Genomic DNA, 17,745 nt, shown 5'->3' with positions numbered 1-17,745 from the left:
GTACATATGTGTAGCACACTTTTAGGCTTTTAAGTTTCAAACTAAAAAATACTTTATTAACTAAACTATCCATGTAAAAACAACTATAACACAAAATATAAAACACTAGTTAGATTTTTTTGTGGTTGACTTCTCCAGACGCTTTGTTTTGTAGCGCAGTCCATGCTCCATGTAGGTGAATGGGGGGTTCGGCTGCGTCAAGCAAAAGTATAGGCCCTTGGCGTTGGACGGGTAGACCAGCCCGATGTTGATTGTGTTTTGGAAGTTACAGTCTCCCTGCCGGAACTTGGCCCAGCTCTCGCACTTGGTGGCAGGGATCATCACACCCTCGATTAGTGCCTGAGGATAGAATTGTTTCAATTGCCTGGATTTTAACTCAGCGATATGGACAAGGTCTTACCTCCATGAAGAGTACAAAGGGATACATGTGACTGCAGATCTTGGACTCGCAGCCAGGTTGAAGTTTTCTCCTCGGAAAGTAGCCGATGCCGTTAGGGTAGATGTCGATGTGCCCCATCGGTACCCTCACCCCAAAGACATCTCCCTCACCATGCAAGACCACCACTCTTCCGGCCACGCTCTGTTTCACCAGGATGTCCGTGGTGCGGCACATGGTGGCCGGATCGATGGCTATCAGTTGGCCTACAACTTGCTTGTTCTCCTTGGCAAAGAGCTGTGCCCCCAAAGCGGCAATGTTTGCGCCCACCGAGTGACCTGCCAAAGTTACGTCCTCCATCGGAATTCCCGCATCCTTCAAGGCTCGCAGGATCTTGTATACAAAGTACCCGTGAACCGACAAGTGGTGACGAATGGCGTAGTAGAGCTGGGCCACGTCCTTGGCAAAGTCCACTACGATCACGTTGAGATCTCTCCGGCTATTCTGCAGCAGGGTCAGGTGCTCCTGGACGCTGAAATAGCTGTCGGCCGTGTGGAAGGCGTTCACGTAGATAAGGGTCTTTCGATCAGCCTGGATATCAAAGTCCTTTATTTGGCCCATGGACTTGATGGGAAGCTCCACGCTCTGATTGGTGATGGTCATCACATGCAACCGGGCGTCGCTGGGGTTGATGCCCTGAAACAGGGACATGACACCCTCGTCCACCGGAGCATCACCTGGTCAAGAGTGAGTAAGGAGTAGGTCTAAGACGTAAAGTCACTGTTACAAACTTACAGAAAGCCCTCCATCCTCGATTGAGTTGTTCGGTGAGCAGTTTAAGGTTGTGCTTCTGGACATGGTCTATGTTCTGACTGATTTTGGAGGGCTCCTCCAGTGCCAGTGCCTGGCAAACCAGACAGACAACCCCAATGATCTGGAAAACTGTGCTCTTCTGCATGGTAAATAGTGCTCTCATGTCTGCAGACGATCAGCTGGGCGCTTTTATAGCCAGGTCTTATCGGGGCGCGAGACTCGAGAGCATCTTATCTGCCAGCTGGCTCAGATTTCGCACGTCTTTCAGCGGCAAGCAACCCGTAAGGGGAACTGTCTGGCAGTTGTCTGTGGTTCCGCCCCAAAATCTCCAGCCCCAAAAGAGTCGGAGTGGCGATTGCCAGAATTGCTGCAATCTTGTAACTGATTGATTAGCCGATCGTGCCTTCAAAATACTTGCCCCTCCATTCACATTTTTTCCGTCAATTGATTAACTCTTTTCTTTGTTTTTTTTCGATGGGTGCTCGAATACAACTAGGTGCCAAATCTTTATTCATTAAGGTGTATATTTTGACTAAATGGGTTTCTTTTAGTTAGCTTAGTTATATTGTGAGTATATTATGGCTGTAAATTTGACTAGCACTCGTCATGAGCGTCTCTCAATTCAAAATTTACGCTAATGAGGTAGCGGCGGTTGTTGTCTGACTCCGATTTTCATTTCCAAGCGAAAGATCTCGAGAGTGGCCTTAAAATTAGATTCCTTAAGAGATAGAGTGGTGTAGGTGGGGAGCCCTATGCCTGTCCAGTCCATGAAATGAAAAATCAATAGAAAATAGAGAACACAAGAACACCAAAATAACAAGAGAGTTGCGATTTTAACTTAAAGTTTAAACAGTTTATTCGTGTGGACACACAAAACTAATCCATAAAAATAATAAATAATTGAGAAGTGATACTAAAAATAAACATTGGTGTCAGAAATACTTGATGCTCTGTCAGTGGCATTTCTTCACTGGATTCAGCTCCCCCGTGGCTCCGAATTGGACTAAAATTAGCATTCCTAGACGATGGCTAGCGTGTTTACTTTTGTAATAATTTTATGCTGCGAATGCATTGTTTTAGGTAGGAGTGTTGAACTTAGAACTTGAGTCCGGCCTGGACGTCGGCCATGATGGTGGCCGATTTCTGCAGCTGCTCGATCTCAGTGGGGGTCAGGATCTGCTTGACCACGGAGGTCACACCGTTGGCATTCAGGATGCAGGGCAGGGACAGGAACACGTCCTTGTCAATGCCGTGTTCACCCTAGAAAGTGAGCAAGGTTTAATATTAGTTCCTTATCCATTAAGTTACTTGTTAAATTCTTACCAAAACCGAGGTGGAGACGGCGGCAACGCTGCTAGTGTTGCGCAAGATGGCCGAGGCCAGGGAGGCAGTGCTGAGGCCGATGGCCCAGGAGGTGTAGCCCTTTAGCTTGATAACCTCGTAGGCGGAGTCCACCACCTGCTTGTGGAGCTCGTTCCACTTCTCTGGATCCTCGCCAGTTCCCAGGGTGGGGTTCAGCTCGCGCAGACGGACGCCAGCAATGTTAACACCGGACCAGACGGGCACGGAGCTGTCGCCGTGCTCGCCGATGATCCAGCCGTGGCAGGAGGTGGGGGCCACGCCCAGGCGCTGCGACATCAGGAAGCGGAAGCGGGACGAATCGAGGTTGGTGCCGCTTCCAATGACACGGTTCTTGGGCAGGCCGGACAGCTTCCAGGCCACGTAGGTCATGATGTCCACAGGGTTGGACACCATCAGCAAGATGGTATCGGGACTGTACTGTAAAATTGAGAGAGAAATGTTATTACAAAGTTATACGTCTTATAAGATTCGTTAAGACGTACCTCCACCAGCTTGGGGATGATGTTCTTGAGGATGTCGGTGTTGCGCTGGACCAGGGACAGGCGGGACTCGCCCTCCTTCTGGCGCACACCGGCGGTCACAATGCACAGCCTGGAGTTGGCCGAGGCGGCAAAGTCGGTGCTGGCGGTGATCTGGGGGTTCTTCAGGAAGTTGGAGCCGTGCTGCAGATCCATCAGCTCGCCCTGGAGCTTGTCCTGGCACACATCGATGAGGCAGACCTCCTTGGAGACGTTCTGAGCCAGGATGCTGAAGGCGCTGGCCATGCCCACCTGCCCGATGCCCACCACGGTGACCTTGTGCCCGGAGCTGGGCAGCACCTCGGCGACCTGGGCCAACAGACTGTCCTTAATGGCGGCCATTACTAGAAAAAGGAAAACAGAAAAAGCCCAATAATTAGAATAACGTTCTTATGGCTTGTAAGTAATTTACGAAACACATTTACATTTTATTTATTAATTTTGGGGGGAAACTCTTTCCCACCCGGACACAGGGACACACACACGCACATACTGCTTATTTGGCGCTCTTTAACCTTCACGAAGGTCGAATTAATGAGAAAAGTGCGGCATCGCCACAACACGCAACCGGACCAAACCGAGAACATTGCGGAAAAAATTAACCTATGCTTTTGTTGGCTCTTTTATAAACTGGCAGAGTGGCACATGACACTCGGATTCAATTGGGCTATCTTCTTCCGCAAAAAAAAGCTGAATTCATTATCAAATTACGCCCCTAATGGGACTTTTATCAATGCAATCGAGGTGCTAACTTTTGAAACTGATCCCCATTACTGATTTCGGAAATGTTATCTTATCGGCCGGGTTAGCCATTAGGCTATTATTGCTTCTGGATTATAAATTACTAATTTCTGTTTAACCCTAATGACTTGAATGTGGGTGGTATCTGGGATCACCATGACGTAGGTCTATGCGTCAACCCTTATCTGAACCAGGAACCAGGGTGGTATACCAGGGTGGCGAATGTTTGCAATATAGATTTCAGATTAGATTTTCCGAGATTAGAAGTGCATATTGAAACTGTTATCAGCGGAAAAATATTTATATAAACATGTGGCACGTTTTTAATTAGAAAATGCTTCAATATGAGTGTTTTTCTGGTTTACTAGTGGAGTTACGAGTGCAATTACGAGTTCTGTGGAATATGGGTAGGGCAAAAAACACAAAGTTTCCAGTGACATCCGCAGGGCAAGAGTCATGTAGCGAAAAACTTGGCAAAGCTTCACAAATATACATAAAATATAATGATTAATGGCTGAGTGACCGCAGTTTATTTTTATTGGAAAAAGATATACAGGAATTGTTTAAAAAAGCTCTAATAGATACTTAGAAAATATTAAAACAGAAATTTATTAAAAGTGTATATTTTTTACTAGAAAAGTACTGAAGAGAAGGGGAAATATTGATGTCTTTACTACTATATATATTTTAAATACTTCAAGATATGTATTTTTAGATCCATATTCATAAATCTTTGACATCCTCCGACAGTGATTAGCCCACTTGTTGCAAGTAGACAGACACTTGCCTCAAAATTGGGCCTATGGAATGACCTTCTCTCAAAGTCAAACACGGTTGTTCCACTCTAGTGGGGGGCCTACGTCACCCCTGCCAAAAAATACAATTTACAAACAGCTGTTCGCGGCTCGGCGCATGCTCTCATTGAAAACGAAAGTGAAAGCGAATAGTACGCCCAACTAGCGCCCCGCACCACCCACTTTTCGCCCCCACGAACGGTGGCATTGCGGAAGGCCAAGGGCGAGGTTCAGACTCGGGTTCCGAGCACTGCACTTGCACTTGACCAAAGTTGAATGCACTCTGGCCTGGCCGGAAGTAATGTTCGTTCAGTTACTAAATAAACGCCACTAAATTCTCTCTGCATGCTGCGTGCTCCTCTGGTTCGCTTACTTTTTGGTTTTGGGTTGGATTTGCTAATTCACTTTTTCACTGGATTTTATTTTTGGCGCCTCTGACTCTTGGGTCTTCGACGTTCTGTTCACTTTGCGGGTTCGACTCGAACTGTTTGCACTCAACACGGGCTGCTTTGGAATTTAGCTGCCAGCCGCTGGATTTTGTAGCCTCCGCCGCGGCTATTTGGCTCTCGGCCGCTCTCACTCACTCCTACGGAATGCGTACACTGCGGAAAATACACAAGAAAGAATCCTTATAATTGAATCATGTGATTTTATAAGATTTATTTAATATGTAAACTAGAATTATATGATATAAGTCATTTAATAAAATACTTTTGCAATAATATGAATTTAATTAAGTAAACATTAAATTTAAAATATTTTTTTAAATAATTTTATAATAAATTATAATAAATTTACCTACCGGATAGCTTACGTATTTTAAACTTAAAAATATTCAAAAATACCATTAATTTTTTCATGTGTAGGCAGCTGTTTTTCTGCCTCTGCCAGCGTCGCAGCTGCTGCGTCAGGATGAATGACGAAACTGCCTCCGCTGCGTTGTGAAAGTGAGCGGCGCTGCTCTCTCTCCCTGTTTTCGCCTTCGCTCTCCAGAGTTTTCGGCTCCATTCAATTTCAGCCAAGTTAGTCAAGGTGACCTTTCTCCAAGTGGCTGGCTGCTTTCCTCTGTTTTTCCGCTTCCCTCTATTTATAGGCGGCACGTTTTCGGGTTACTTGATTTGATTTTCCGGGAGTCCTAGAAGGTGCGGGCGGAGTTCTTACTAGATAATTCTACATTTACAATTCCCCCGGGGCATAAATTACTTTGATCTGTCATTCGGAATCCATTCGGTGGTTGTTCCACCAGCCTCGTGACAACAGCTGGGGATCTCTTGTCCGAACACACGTGCCCAAGATCACGCAGCATACGTACATTCATACATCTAAAGGCTATTTATTGGCTCTGGGTATTTTATATTTATTTATTTTGGCCATCTGCCAGGTCAGGCGCCATCCGAAAATGCAGTTGCAAGTATTTTGGCCAAAAAGATGGACCGAAAGTATTAGGGTGGCTAAAGAGATGCCTTAGTAATTCCAATTTTACATACTATGGTATACATATATAATAAATATTATCAAAACTAAAATTTTCGAAATAAAACAAAGAATGTTTTTCAAACACATTTTTTTTTTTAAAGTACAAAAGTAGTTTTTATCTAGGGAGCTTTAATTTTGTTTGAAAATCCGTTAAAGGTTATATTTGAAAAGTATTATGTTTAAAATGTTTTTAGATGAGAAATATTTATAGAAAATATAAATGTATGAGCATTTAACATTTTAAATATATTTGTTATAATTTTTAATTAGGTTGTATAAACCGTTAATATTTTTTATAAAATTTAATTTGGAAATTGAAAGAGCTCTTTTTTTTAATATCAAAAATTATTTTCTGTGTAAAATATTTCGCACTCGGTAACCTGGATTAAAGCAGTTTCTTGATAATTGTCTGGGTGGCGGAATCCCTAGGATTTTGAACTTCTCTTGGCGTGAAAAAGAGAAATATCGAGAATCGAGATCCCCAGAGAAAAGTTGCTCCACCGGTTTGCCGGCGTTCGTGACGGAAGACACATTTTACTCCCAATGTTTATTCGCTGTGGCGAATCACTATGTGATTCAGTGCAATTCCCTGTCCACTCACCAAGACTCTCGCAGTTTCGCCACCATGCCCGGCTGCTACGTCATTATTATCGTGAACTTGAGCCAAATACTGGGGCTGATGGCAGAGAAGGGTGGTGTCGATGCAATTCGTCGCTTCCGTTGTGAAAGTGACCTTCAGGGTGTGTGACCCACATTTATTCAAGCCACCCATGCCAATGTCAATGCACTTTCCCCCTCCCACAAACCATATTCAGCCCCCCATTGGGGTTATGACGACGCTCTGCCCTTTAATTGTGAAATGCGGCCAAGAGTTGAAGGTACTCGAAAGAGTGCTTTTTATGAAACTTGTTTTGTTTCTCATAAGGCGATGATGAACTATCATTTTATGATGATGCAGTATGATGACTTTATGATGAATAACATTTAAGTGGAAAGTATCACTTATGATTTATCATATATGGCAGTCAAAAATATGAAACTTAGGGAATAACCATGACTAAAAAATAATTTTTGTTATTTCAAAATCTAAAACCCACAAAATAATACATTTAATGGGTATTTTTGTTGATTTAAATGGCCATTTTTAAAATTTACCAAAAATAAAAAAAATGATATCCATGCTCTTTAATTTCTTGACTTTAAAGATTAAGTATGTTTCTTTTAAATTTTAATTAATTTTGTTTTTCTTTTAAATTTTAACTTTATTCACAAATCTGCATTGGGGGCGACACGGGAAAACTACAATTACCCAGTTGATTTTTCCAACCGCTAGATGGCGCGAGCAATAGGTAGAAAATATGTCATTTTCATGTAAGATTGTGTAGAACCTTACTTCATACACGGTTTGCTTTTACATTAACATAAAACCCATTTTGGAAATAAACATTTTCAAAATAAACATAAATACATAAATAAGATTTTTAGCTATATCGCAAAAGACAATAAAACAGATAGTTTATAAATACCATTTTTGTTTTATTAATCAAGAAAACCGGTTTGCCGGCGTTCGTGACGGAAGACTAATTTTACTCCCAATGTTTATTCGAATCACTATGTGATTCAGTGCAATTCCCTGTCCACTCACCAAGACTCTCGCAGTTTCGCCACCATGCACGGCTGCTACGTCATTATTATCGTGAACTTGAGCCAAATACTGGGGCTGATGGCAGAGAAGGTAGGGGGGTTGACCGGCAAGCAATGTCGATGCAATTCGTCGCTTCCGTTGTGAAAGTGACCTTCAGGGTGTGTGTCCCACATTTATTTCAAGCCACCCATGCCAATGTCAATGCACTTTCCCCCTCCCACAAACCATATTCAGCCCCCCATTGGGGTTATGACGACGCTCTGCCCTTTAATTGTGAAATGCGGCCAAGAGTTGAAGGTACTCGGAAGAGTGCACTTAATGGAACTTGTTTTGTTTGGGTTTGAGGTTGTTGAACTTTTGTTTTTCCACTTCTTTGTTGATGTCATGATTGAATTTCTCGTAAGGCGATGATGAACTATCATTATACCCTTGCAGAGGGTATTATAATTTTGGTCAAAAGTGTGCAACGCAGTGAAGGAGACATCTCCGACCCTATAAAGTATATATATTCTTGATCAGGATCACCTCCTGAGTTGATATGAGCATGTCCGTCTGTCCGTCTGTCTGTCTGTTTCTACGCGAACTAGTCTCTCAGTTTTAAAGCTATCGTCTTGAAACTTTGCACACACCATTCTTTCCTTTGCACGCAGTATATAAGTCGGAACGGCCCGGATCGGCCGACTATATCCTATAGCTGCCATATAAATGATTGATCGGAAATGGTATAACTTCGGTGTTTTTAGAGCTAGAGAGTTCAAATTTGACACGAGAGCTATTTTTGGCAAAATATTACGACATGCCAAATTTCATAAGGATCGGCCGACTATATCCTATAGCTGCCATATAACTGAACGATCGGAAATGGTTTATGGTAGAAATACCAACTTTGGTATTGTTAAAGATAGAAGTTTGGGACTTGTTTTAAATTTTGTATTATAATAAATTGGGTTATATTATCATATTCTAATAAGGATCGGCCAACTATATCCGATGTTTGCGATATATATCCGGTTTTAACTGCAAGGGTATATCAACTTTGGCTCCGCCCGAAGTTAGCTTTCCTTTCTTGTTTTCAATTATTTCCGTATTTAGCCACTAAATTTAATGAAGTAAACACTACAATTGTTAAGAATTGAATAAACTATTGTTTTTTCTTACTTTAAGCGGGTTCTACACTCTTCAGATAGCTTAAAAATGGGTTTGAAAAATTGCCCCTTCACTGTATTGAGCATTATCTCAGAAATAAGAGGATGCGCCAATAAGCGCGATACACCAGCTTATAGCCCATTCTTTTGAGAATATATCCTGAGAATATAAATTTCATTACAATCGCTCCCTACGTTTTGGAGCAAATCGACTAAAAGTGGACCAACCCGGCTAACAGCCCATACAAAAATGACCCCAATAATTTGTTTTTAAAATTGTGAAGCTCCAAGAGGATGCGCCAATATGCACGGTAGTGGAGTCGATGTAGGACTTTTACAAGTATGTATGGACCAAAAATCATACAAATCGTTCCCACAGATTTTGAGAAAATCGAATTACAGTTTCCCATATAATTTGAACTAATAAGAGGAGCGCCAACTAGTGAACCAGAACCAGTCCACAAAAAGTTCATTGAACTAGTTTAAAAATACAATATGGCCTCTGCTAGACTTATTAAGTCCTTCAAAGAGGATGCGCCATTATGCACGGTATACCGTTGAAAAGCTTATTTTATACAGAACATTATAAGACTATTTTTATAGTCTTTTTTATAGTCTCGCTCCCACAGATTTAAAGAAATCAAGTCCCGAAAATTTCAGACCCTGATTTACCAACACTGGCCATTAACAGCATCACATATTTCTGCGCTGCCTAACACGGCGCCAGTCGTTATGGAATTTTTTTTTTTCTTATTCTTTTTTTTCTTTTCCTTTAGAAAGTAGTTTTTGTGGTGAAGGAGATGCCGTCTTTGGGAGGGAGCTCCGAAGAAGGAAATACAAATGGAGATAAAGCGGATTCGGCGGCTGCCCCAAGGAGTCGGCGCCAAGGGCCACTTCCTCGACGCCGGCGAGTCCGGTTGGCCAACGCCGGGCAGGCGAACCAGGCCAACTCCGGGCAGGCGAACGATGCGAACTAGGCCATCGCCGGGCAGGCGAATCAAAATTAATAAAATTCCCCATAAGATATATATATATAAAAAATAAAAATTTAATTAAAATATTTAATTGTTGGGTATTATATAATATTTATAACATATAACAGCTGAGCCGAGAAAAGGATCTGGATCCTGAAGAGATTCTACGGGGTAGGAACCGCCTCCTGGACACTTTGCAGCGGCAGCTCCAGGCGGAGGTGAACATCATCCAACTGAGCATAGGAAAAAATATATGTCTTTTTCGATCAAATGATCAAAACTATAATACCTCAGCAAGGGTATTAAATACTTAAGTACTTACTGTGCATTTTGTTTATTTAATTTTAAAATAATTTTTAAAGTTCCCGAACTTCGTTATTTGCCGCCACTAAATAAGATTGTGTTTTTCTTGCTTCTATATTTCTAATGGTTAATTGGCAACGCTTCAAATATGGCGCGACCCATAATTAGCGTCCTATCCTCCTTACACCATTTTTCAAAACATTGCAAAGTGAGAATTTCATCATGCAGTGCATAAAACAATTACAAATTATTATTGATAATAAAATTCCAGTATCATTTCTGGAATGGCTAAATAGAAGGAAACAAACTCTCGATAATGGATTTGCCATTTTCGAGAGCAATTTAAATTTCCTTTTGGTCGACGAACCATTTTTCATAATATTCGATGAATTCCATCTAAGACATGTCAATGTAAGTATAAAAATTGTTATATATATACAATATGTTATATATATATAATATGTACATATTTAATAATTAATACATTTTTACAGAACGCCCCAAATAACATAAAGAATTGGAAAATATTTTCCAAAGCGGTGTCTAATTTCGCGGGTCACTTGCAAATTGTTTATTTGCGAGCGGTAAGTACAATAATTACTTAATTTTATTTAAATGAAATTAATTAAATTTTTTTGTAGGCATCAAGTGGCATCGAAAAAATTGGATCGGCTGTCGTATTGGAGGGAGTGGAAATGGTGCTAAGCAGCATTAAAAAAAGCCCCCTGCTTACCACCACATTGGTCGGTGCGGCAGCCGACAAATGCGCTGCCAATCAGGAAGCGATAAAATACATGCAGAATCACGGAATACCGGTTCTGTATGATTTGCACCACTTCCAAAATACGATGACAAGATCGCAAATTATGGATGTAATAATTACATCTTTATACACCACTCCCGTTCCCATCTTCACAAAGGACAATTATGAAAAAAAGTTGTCCGGCTTTGAACGGGTGGTGGAGAATAAAAGCCTCCCCATTGCAAGACCGTTACAAAGAAGAGGTAAGTTTCCAAAAACAAAAATTAATAAAGCCAACATTTTATTCATTATTTTCAGCTGCTTTCCCTCGGGTGCCTATTTGGAAATCTCTTCAATCGATTCCCAAATAGGACATTCAGCCTGACACGGCTGAATTCGAATTACATGGAGGTATTGGGCGCCAATCTGGCACAATCTGTCCATCTTGCGGCCGAGGAGGGCTTCGCGAAATTCCCGGCCCTCGCCGATCCAAACGAGGCGGCTGCCTTCATGGCCACTTTGGCCACGATCTTTGTGCAAAGAATTCACAAAGATCTTAAGGAAACGTAAGTATTTATATTATCATATGTCATAAAAAATATACATTATTTTTTTCCCCAGGCACATGCAATTGGCCGATTTGCTAACCCCAGACGACGAGACTAGGGAGGATGACAAGGACGAGGACCAGCCAGGATCATCGAAGAGGATGAAGCTAAATTAGTCGTAGTATTATAATATAGTTTAGTATTAGTTTTAATTTAGTTAAGTTGAATTTCGTTTTTGTACAGTGGATTAGGCCTCCCGGGGATACCGCTATAAAAAAACGCGCTTTTTACTCTACCTCAAAGGTGGTGTGGAAATGGTATAACTTTGATGCTTTTAAAGTTAGAGAGTTCAAATTTTACACAAGAGCTTTTTTTTGGCAGAATAATACTGCCAATAATACTGCCTAATAATACTAATAATAATAATGGCAGAATCCATGCCAATTTTCATGAGGATCGGCCTATATCGGACTATATCCTATAGCTGCCATATAACTGAACGATCGGAAATGACCCAACTTTCGTGTTTTTGAAGATAGAAAGCTGGAACTTGGTACCGATTATATTCTTGGTCAGTTAATCCGACCTACCAAATTTCATAACGATCGGTCGACTATATCTTATAGCTGCCATAAGACTGAACGATCGGAAGTGGTATTTGGTAGAAATACCAACTTTGGTATTTTCAAAGATAGAAGTTTGGGACTTTTTTTTAGATATTTTGTAATTATTTGGATTTATTATGATATTCTCATAAGGATGGGCCAACTATATCCGATGTTTGCGATATATATCCGGTATTAACTGCAAGGGTATATCGACATCGGCTCCGCCCGAAGTTAGCTTTCCTTTTTGTGTTAAATTATTCAATTTATTTTAATGATTATTTATTATTTAAATTTATTCAAAGACTAAAGGATTCTTATAAATTTGAGTGATCCACGGCTTTGTCAATTTTATTTTTTTTAACCTAATGGTCTTATTTGTTTTGTTTTTAATGAAAAAAAAATCAATGGAGTCTTGAACACTTCCAACTCTGAGTTTACCCCATGATACAATTATACAAGGTAGTCCATTCGGCTGACAAATGGTTCGAATTTTGGCCCCCTAATTTTAGTACGTGCCTACTTGTCAAACTGAAAGGTGATTTTTTTTTTTTAACTTTAACCCCTAAGTGACCAAGCAAAATATGATTTTTTGCAGTTCTTGTCGCAAGCACATGATAGGCATAAAGTTTGTTGTTTTATTCGTTTTTTTTTAAACTAAAAATTTAAAACAGACATTGTTAAACGCCGCTGAGCAGGTCGATATTAGTGTAAATATAAAACAATTTTATTTTAAGATACGTATATACTTTAGAATTAAGAACTCAAACCAGAGAATGGCTGTCCAAAAAACAAAAACAAATAATTATGTCAAATTCAAAACTAATTAAAATAAAATTATAAGCACTACAACTCTTGTCATAACTAAGAAAAACTTTTAGCCCCATGCCCCATGTGCGGGTTAATCGATGTACTGTATAGCCGTTTCACTCACACTGTTCAACGCTTACTATGCTTAAATTAAAATAAGGGATTATAATTCTACGAATGGACTACCTGGACAATGGACTAATGGACTAATTACCGGGGTAATTTTTATTTATTTTTGCCTATTTTGTCTATTGGTAGTATTGTGAATTTTCAGAATATTGAATGCGTTAAAGAGGAGCGTTCACCATACGAACCGATACTTAAGATCGCCAATGATGCTCTAAAGAAGAAGGCCCAGCGCGAAAAAATATTCCCCCGAAGTAAATGCTCTCGGGGAACTCGTAAAGGACGAAATGAAATTGATTGATAAGAATGATAAATATTTAAAAAAATGTAAATATAAATAAATGAATAATATAGACCCACATAAAAAAAAGAAAAAATCAGGTGGCAGCTGGTGTTCCAAGGCATAAAGATACTTTGTTTTTGTTTAATTTTTTAAAATTTGTATGTAAATAAAGAATAATTATATAAGAACCCATTTAAATGTTTACCCAATGGGGTTTTCTTCAACTCTTCTTTATTCATTTTATTAATTTATTTTTTATTTATTTTCAGAGCACCTCTGGTAACTCTTCAACAGAATTGAAACGTCAAAAAATAATTCTCCCTTCACGTAAAAATACGAAAAAAAGGATGTCTACTTCTACCGGGGTACTTTTTATTTATTTATTTTTTTTGCCTATTTCGTCTATTGGTGGTATTGTGAATTTTCAGAATATTGAATGCTCAAGATCGCCAATGATGCTCTAAAGAAGAAGAATATTTCCCCGAAGTGGATGCTTTCGGAGAACTGGTCAAGGATGAGATGAAGTCGATTCAGAATCCGCGGCACCGCAAACTTTTCCGTAACAAAATATTGCAAGCCATTATTAATAATTCAAGGAATGATAAATATTTAAAAAAAAAAAAAAGTAAATATAAATAAATAAATAATATAGACCCACATAAAAAAAATAAAAAATCAGGTGGCAGCTGGTGTTCCTAGGCATAAAGATATTTTCCTTTTCATTTAATTTTTAAATATTTTATGAAAATAAAAAAATAATTATATAAGAACCCATTTAAAAGTTAAAATGAAAATTCAAAAATAATTCTCATTCTGTGAGCTGATGTAAGCCGCAAGGCTCATAACCAACTGACCAGAACACGATTGCCTGGTCTATTTATATGCAAGTTCTTCTACACTAGAGGATACATCGATGTTTATGTTTATCGGTTTGGAAAAGAATTCCCATCGATATTAATATCGAATGGGAAGAGCGACAACACGATAAGTACCAATAATAATAATAATATATTAATATATTTAACTTATATATACTATATAATATAATATACTAATATACTAATAAATAATTATTAAAGAATAATTTACACTGCTGGCACTCAGTTTTCCACACAAATTCCTTTTATATTTATTATTGTAATGATTTTTGAAAAAAAGTTTATATGCATAAACCTTCGTTATATAACAATTTTAAATAATATTTAAAATACGTTGTTATTATTTACGTTTAATAGCATCAGTTATGTTTCCTTATCTTCGTATTTGCAATTACGTTTAGATTCGGATCCGGAATATGGTGGCCAGGTCATGATAACGTTTTGACTGGAAATAAACGACTTTGCTAGGATGCGCCATTATGCACGGTATACCACGGGAAAGCTAATTTGTAGCCTATTCGAATGGTACCATTCCCATCAAAATCGCTCCCACAGATTTTGAGCAATCAAGTACCGAAAATATCGGACCCCGTTTCGCCAATACTGGGCGTTTAACCGATTAACGTGTTTTGACGTTGCCCAACACTTATTGCGCGTTTTCCCAAAAAGCGCTATTAACAAGCGTCACAAGCGTCACAGATCGTTGTTAATAATTTAAAAAAAAGAAAAAAGATGCCGGATAAATATTTTTATTTCAACAATGCCGTAAGTATTTATTTAATAAATATGTTGATTATTATTATTTTTAATAAATCATTAATAAATTTAATAATAAATAATTAATAAATCTTTTGTTTTAGAAACTTTTTTTTTTATAGAAACTGAAGAAGAGCGGCTTTGGCTGCTGCTCCAGGGAGTCGGCGCCAAGGAGCCATTACTCGACGCCGGCGGGTCCGGATGAGGAATGGTGGCCACCCCCAGCCAGCCAACGCCGAGCAAACCGTTAATGTTTACTATTAATATTGTTATTTATTTGTTAACTATTCAACTGATTATGCGTAAGAATAAACGCATATTAAATATTATCATTATTATTAAAATCATAAAATATTATTTATTTATTATTTTAAAGTCAACTCGATTCGTGGTGCTGGCGCTAATGGGATTTTAGGTGCCAATTTTTAATGCAGACTAGTCACACATTCGATTAGGTATTGAATGGCCCAAATATACGGGTCGACGAACCATTTTTCATAATATTCGATGAATTCCATCTAAGACATGCCAATGTAAGTATAAAAATTGTTATATATATACAATATGTTATATATATATAATATGTACATATTTAATAATTAATACATTTTTACAGAACGCCCCAAATAACATGAAGAATTGGAAAATATTTTCCAAAGCGGTGTCTAATTTCGCGGGACACTTGCAAATTGTTTATTTGCGAGCGGTAAGCACAATAAGTACTTAATTTTATTAAAATGAAATTGATTACATTTTTTTGTAGGCGTCAAGTGCCATCAAAAAAATTGGATCGGCTGCCATTTTGGAGGGAATTAAAATGGTGCTAGGCAAAATCAAAACAAGCACCCGGCTTACCAGAACATTGGTCGGTGCGGTAGCCGATAAATGCGCCGCCAATATGGACGCAATCAAATTCATGCAGAACCACGGAATACCGGTTCTGTATGATTTGCACCACTTCCAAAATACGATGACAAGATCGCAAATTATGGATGTAATAATTACATCTTTATACACCACTCCCGTTCCCATCTTCACAAAGGACAATTATGAAAAAAAGTTGTCCGGCTTTGAACGGGTGGTGGAGAATAAAAGCCTCCCCATTGCAAGACCGTTACAAAGAAGAGGTAAGTTTCCAAAAACAAAAATTAATAAAGCCAACATTTTATTCATTATTTTCAGCTGCTTTCCCTCGGGTGCCTATTTGGAAATCTCTTCAATCGATTCCCAAATAGGACATTCAGCCTGACACGGCTGAATTCGAATTACATGGAGGTATTGGGCGCCAATCTGGCACAATCTGTCCATCTTGCGGCCGAGGAGGGCTTCGCGAAATTCCCGGCCCTCGCCGATCCAAACGAGGCGGCTGCCTTCATGGCCACTTTGGCCACGATCTTTGTGCAAAGAATTCACAAAGATCTTAAGGAAACGTAAGTATTTATATTATCATATGTCATAAAAAATATACATTATTTTTTTCCCCAGGCACATGCAATTGGCCGATTTGCTAACCCCAGACGACGAGACTAGGGAGGATGACAAGGACGAGGACCAGCCAGGATCATCGAAGAGGATGAAGCTAAATTAGTCGTAGTATTATAATATAGTTTAGTATTAGTTTTAATTTAGTTAAGTTGAATTTCGTTTTTGTACAGTGGATTAGGCCTCCCGGGGATACCGCTATAAAAAAACGCGCTTTTTACTCTACCTCAAAGGTGGTGTGGAAATGGTATAACTTTGATGCTTTTAAAGTTAGAGAGTTCAAATTTTACACAAGAGCTTTTTTTTGGCAGAATAATACTGCCAATAATACTGCCTAATAATACTAATAATAATAATGGCAGAATCCATGCCAATTTTCATGAGGATCGGCCTATATCGGACTATATCCTATAGCTGCCATATAACTGAACGATCGGAAATGACCCAACTTTCGTGTTTTTGAAGATAGAAAGCTGGAACTTGGTACCGATTATATTCTTGGTCAGTTAATCCGACCTACCAAATTTCATAACGATCGGTCGACTATATCTTATAGCTGCCATAAGACTGAACGATCGGAAGTGGTATTTGGTAGAAATACCAACTTTGGTATTTTCAAAGATAGAAGTTTGGGACTTTTTTTTAGATATTTTGTAATTATTTGGATTTATTATGATATTCTCATAAGGATGGGCCAACTATATCCGATGTTTGCGATATATATCCGGTATTAACTGCAAGGGTATATCGACATCGGCTCCGCCCGAAGTTAGCTTTCCTTTTTGTGTTAAATTATTCAATTTATTTTAATGATTATTTATTATTTAAATTTATTCAAAGACTAAAGGATTCTTATAAATTTGAGTGATCCACGGCTTTGTCAATTTTATTTTTTTTAACCTAATGGTCTTATTTGTTTTGTTTTTAATGAAAAAAAAATCAATGGAGTCTTGAACACTTCCAACTCTGAGTTTACCCCATGATACAATTATACAAGGTAGTCCATTCGGCTGACAAATGGTTCGAATTTTGGCCCCCTAATTTTAGTACGTGCCTACTTGTCAAACTGAAAGGTGATTTTTTTTTTTTAACTTTAACCCCTAAGTGACCAAGCAAAATATGATTTTTTGCAGTTCTTGTCGCAAGCACATGATAGGCATAAAGTTTGTTGTTTTATTCGTTTTTTTTTAAACTAAAAATTTAAAACAGACATTGTTAAACGCCGCTGAGCAGGTCGATATTAGTGTAAATATAAAACAATTTTATTTTAAGATACGTATATACTTTAGAATTAAGAACTCAAACCAGAGAATGGCTGTCCAAAAAACAAAAACAAATAATTATGTCAAATTCAAAACTAATTAAAAT

The 17,745-nt window shown here is 38.8% G+C and overlaps 3 protein-coding genes across 3 annotated transcripts; 1 reads left to right on the top strand and 2 right to left on the bottom strand.

The window, feature by feature from the left end:
- Window positions 1-105: 105 nt before the first annotated feature.
- Window positions 106-1,930, bottom strand: LOC108129100 (lipase member H). Its single transcript, XM_017247025.3, has 3 exons — window positions 1,172-1,930; window positions 401-1,113; window positions 106-339 (listed from the first exon to the last, which is right to left on the bottom strand). The coding sequence occupies exons 1-3, from the start codon at window positions 1,350-1,352 to the stop codon at window positions 106-108; spliced, it is 1,128 nt and encodes a 375-aa protein (XP_017102514.2). The 5' UTR covers window positions 1,353-1,930.
- Window positions 1,931-2,020: 90 nt separating this feature from the next.
- Ldh (Lactate dehydrogenase) lies at window positions 2,021-5,136 on the bottom strand. The gene is made up of 4 exons (XM_017247144.3): window positions 4,978-5,136; window positions 3,034-3,413; window positions 2,513-2,968; window positions 2,021-2,449 (listed from the first exon to the last, which is right to left on the bottom strand). Exons 2-4 carry the CDS (start codon window positions 3,409-3,411, stop codon window positions 2,285-2,287), a joined length of 999 nt encoding a protein of 332 aa, XP_017102633.1. The 5' UTR covers window positions 3,412-3,413; window positions 4,978-5,136; the 3' UTR covers window positions 2,021-2,284.
- Window positions 5,137-10,388: 5,252 nt separating this feature from the next.
- On the top strand, window positions 10,389-16,188 carry LOC138926461 (uncharacterized). The gene is made up of 4 exons (XM_070280597.1): window positions 10,389-10,558; window positions 15,512-15,601; window positions 15,659-16,022; window positions 16,078-16,188. Exons 2-4 carry the CDS (start codon window positions 15,527-15,529, stop codon window positions 16,128-16,130), a joined length of 492 nt encoding a protein of 163 aa, XP_070136698.1. The 5' UTR covers window positions 10,389-10,558; window positions 15,512-15,526; the 3' UTR covers window positions 16,131-16,188.
- Window positions 16,189-17,745: the final 1,557 nt, after the last annotated feature.

This window comes from Drosophila bipectinata, chromosome 3L (genome assembly GCF_030179905.1).
Source record: "Drosophila bipectinata strain 14024-0381.07 chromosome 3L, DbipHiC1v2, whole genome shotgun sequence".
NCBI classification, from domain to species: Eukaryota; Metazoa; Arthropoda; class Insecta; order Diptera; family Drosophilidae; genus Drosophila; species Drosophila bipectinata.
The sequence above is the reverse complement of the archived record's forward strand: the minus strand, read 5'-3'. Positions and strand labels throughout refer to the sequence as shown.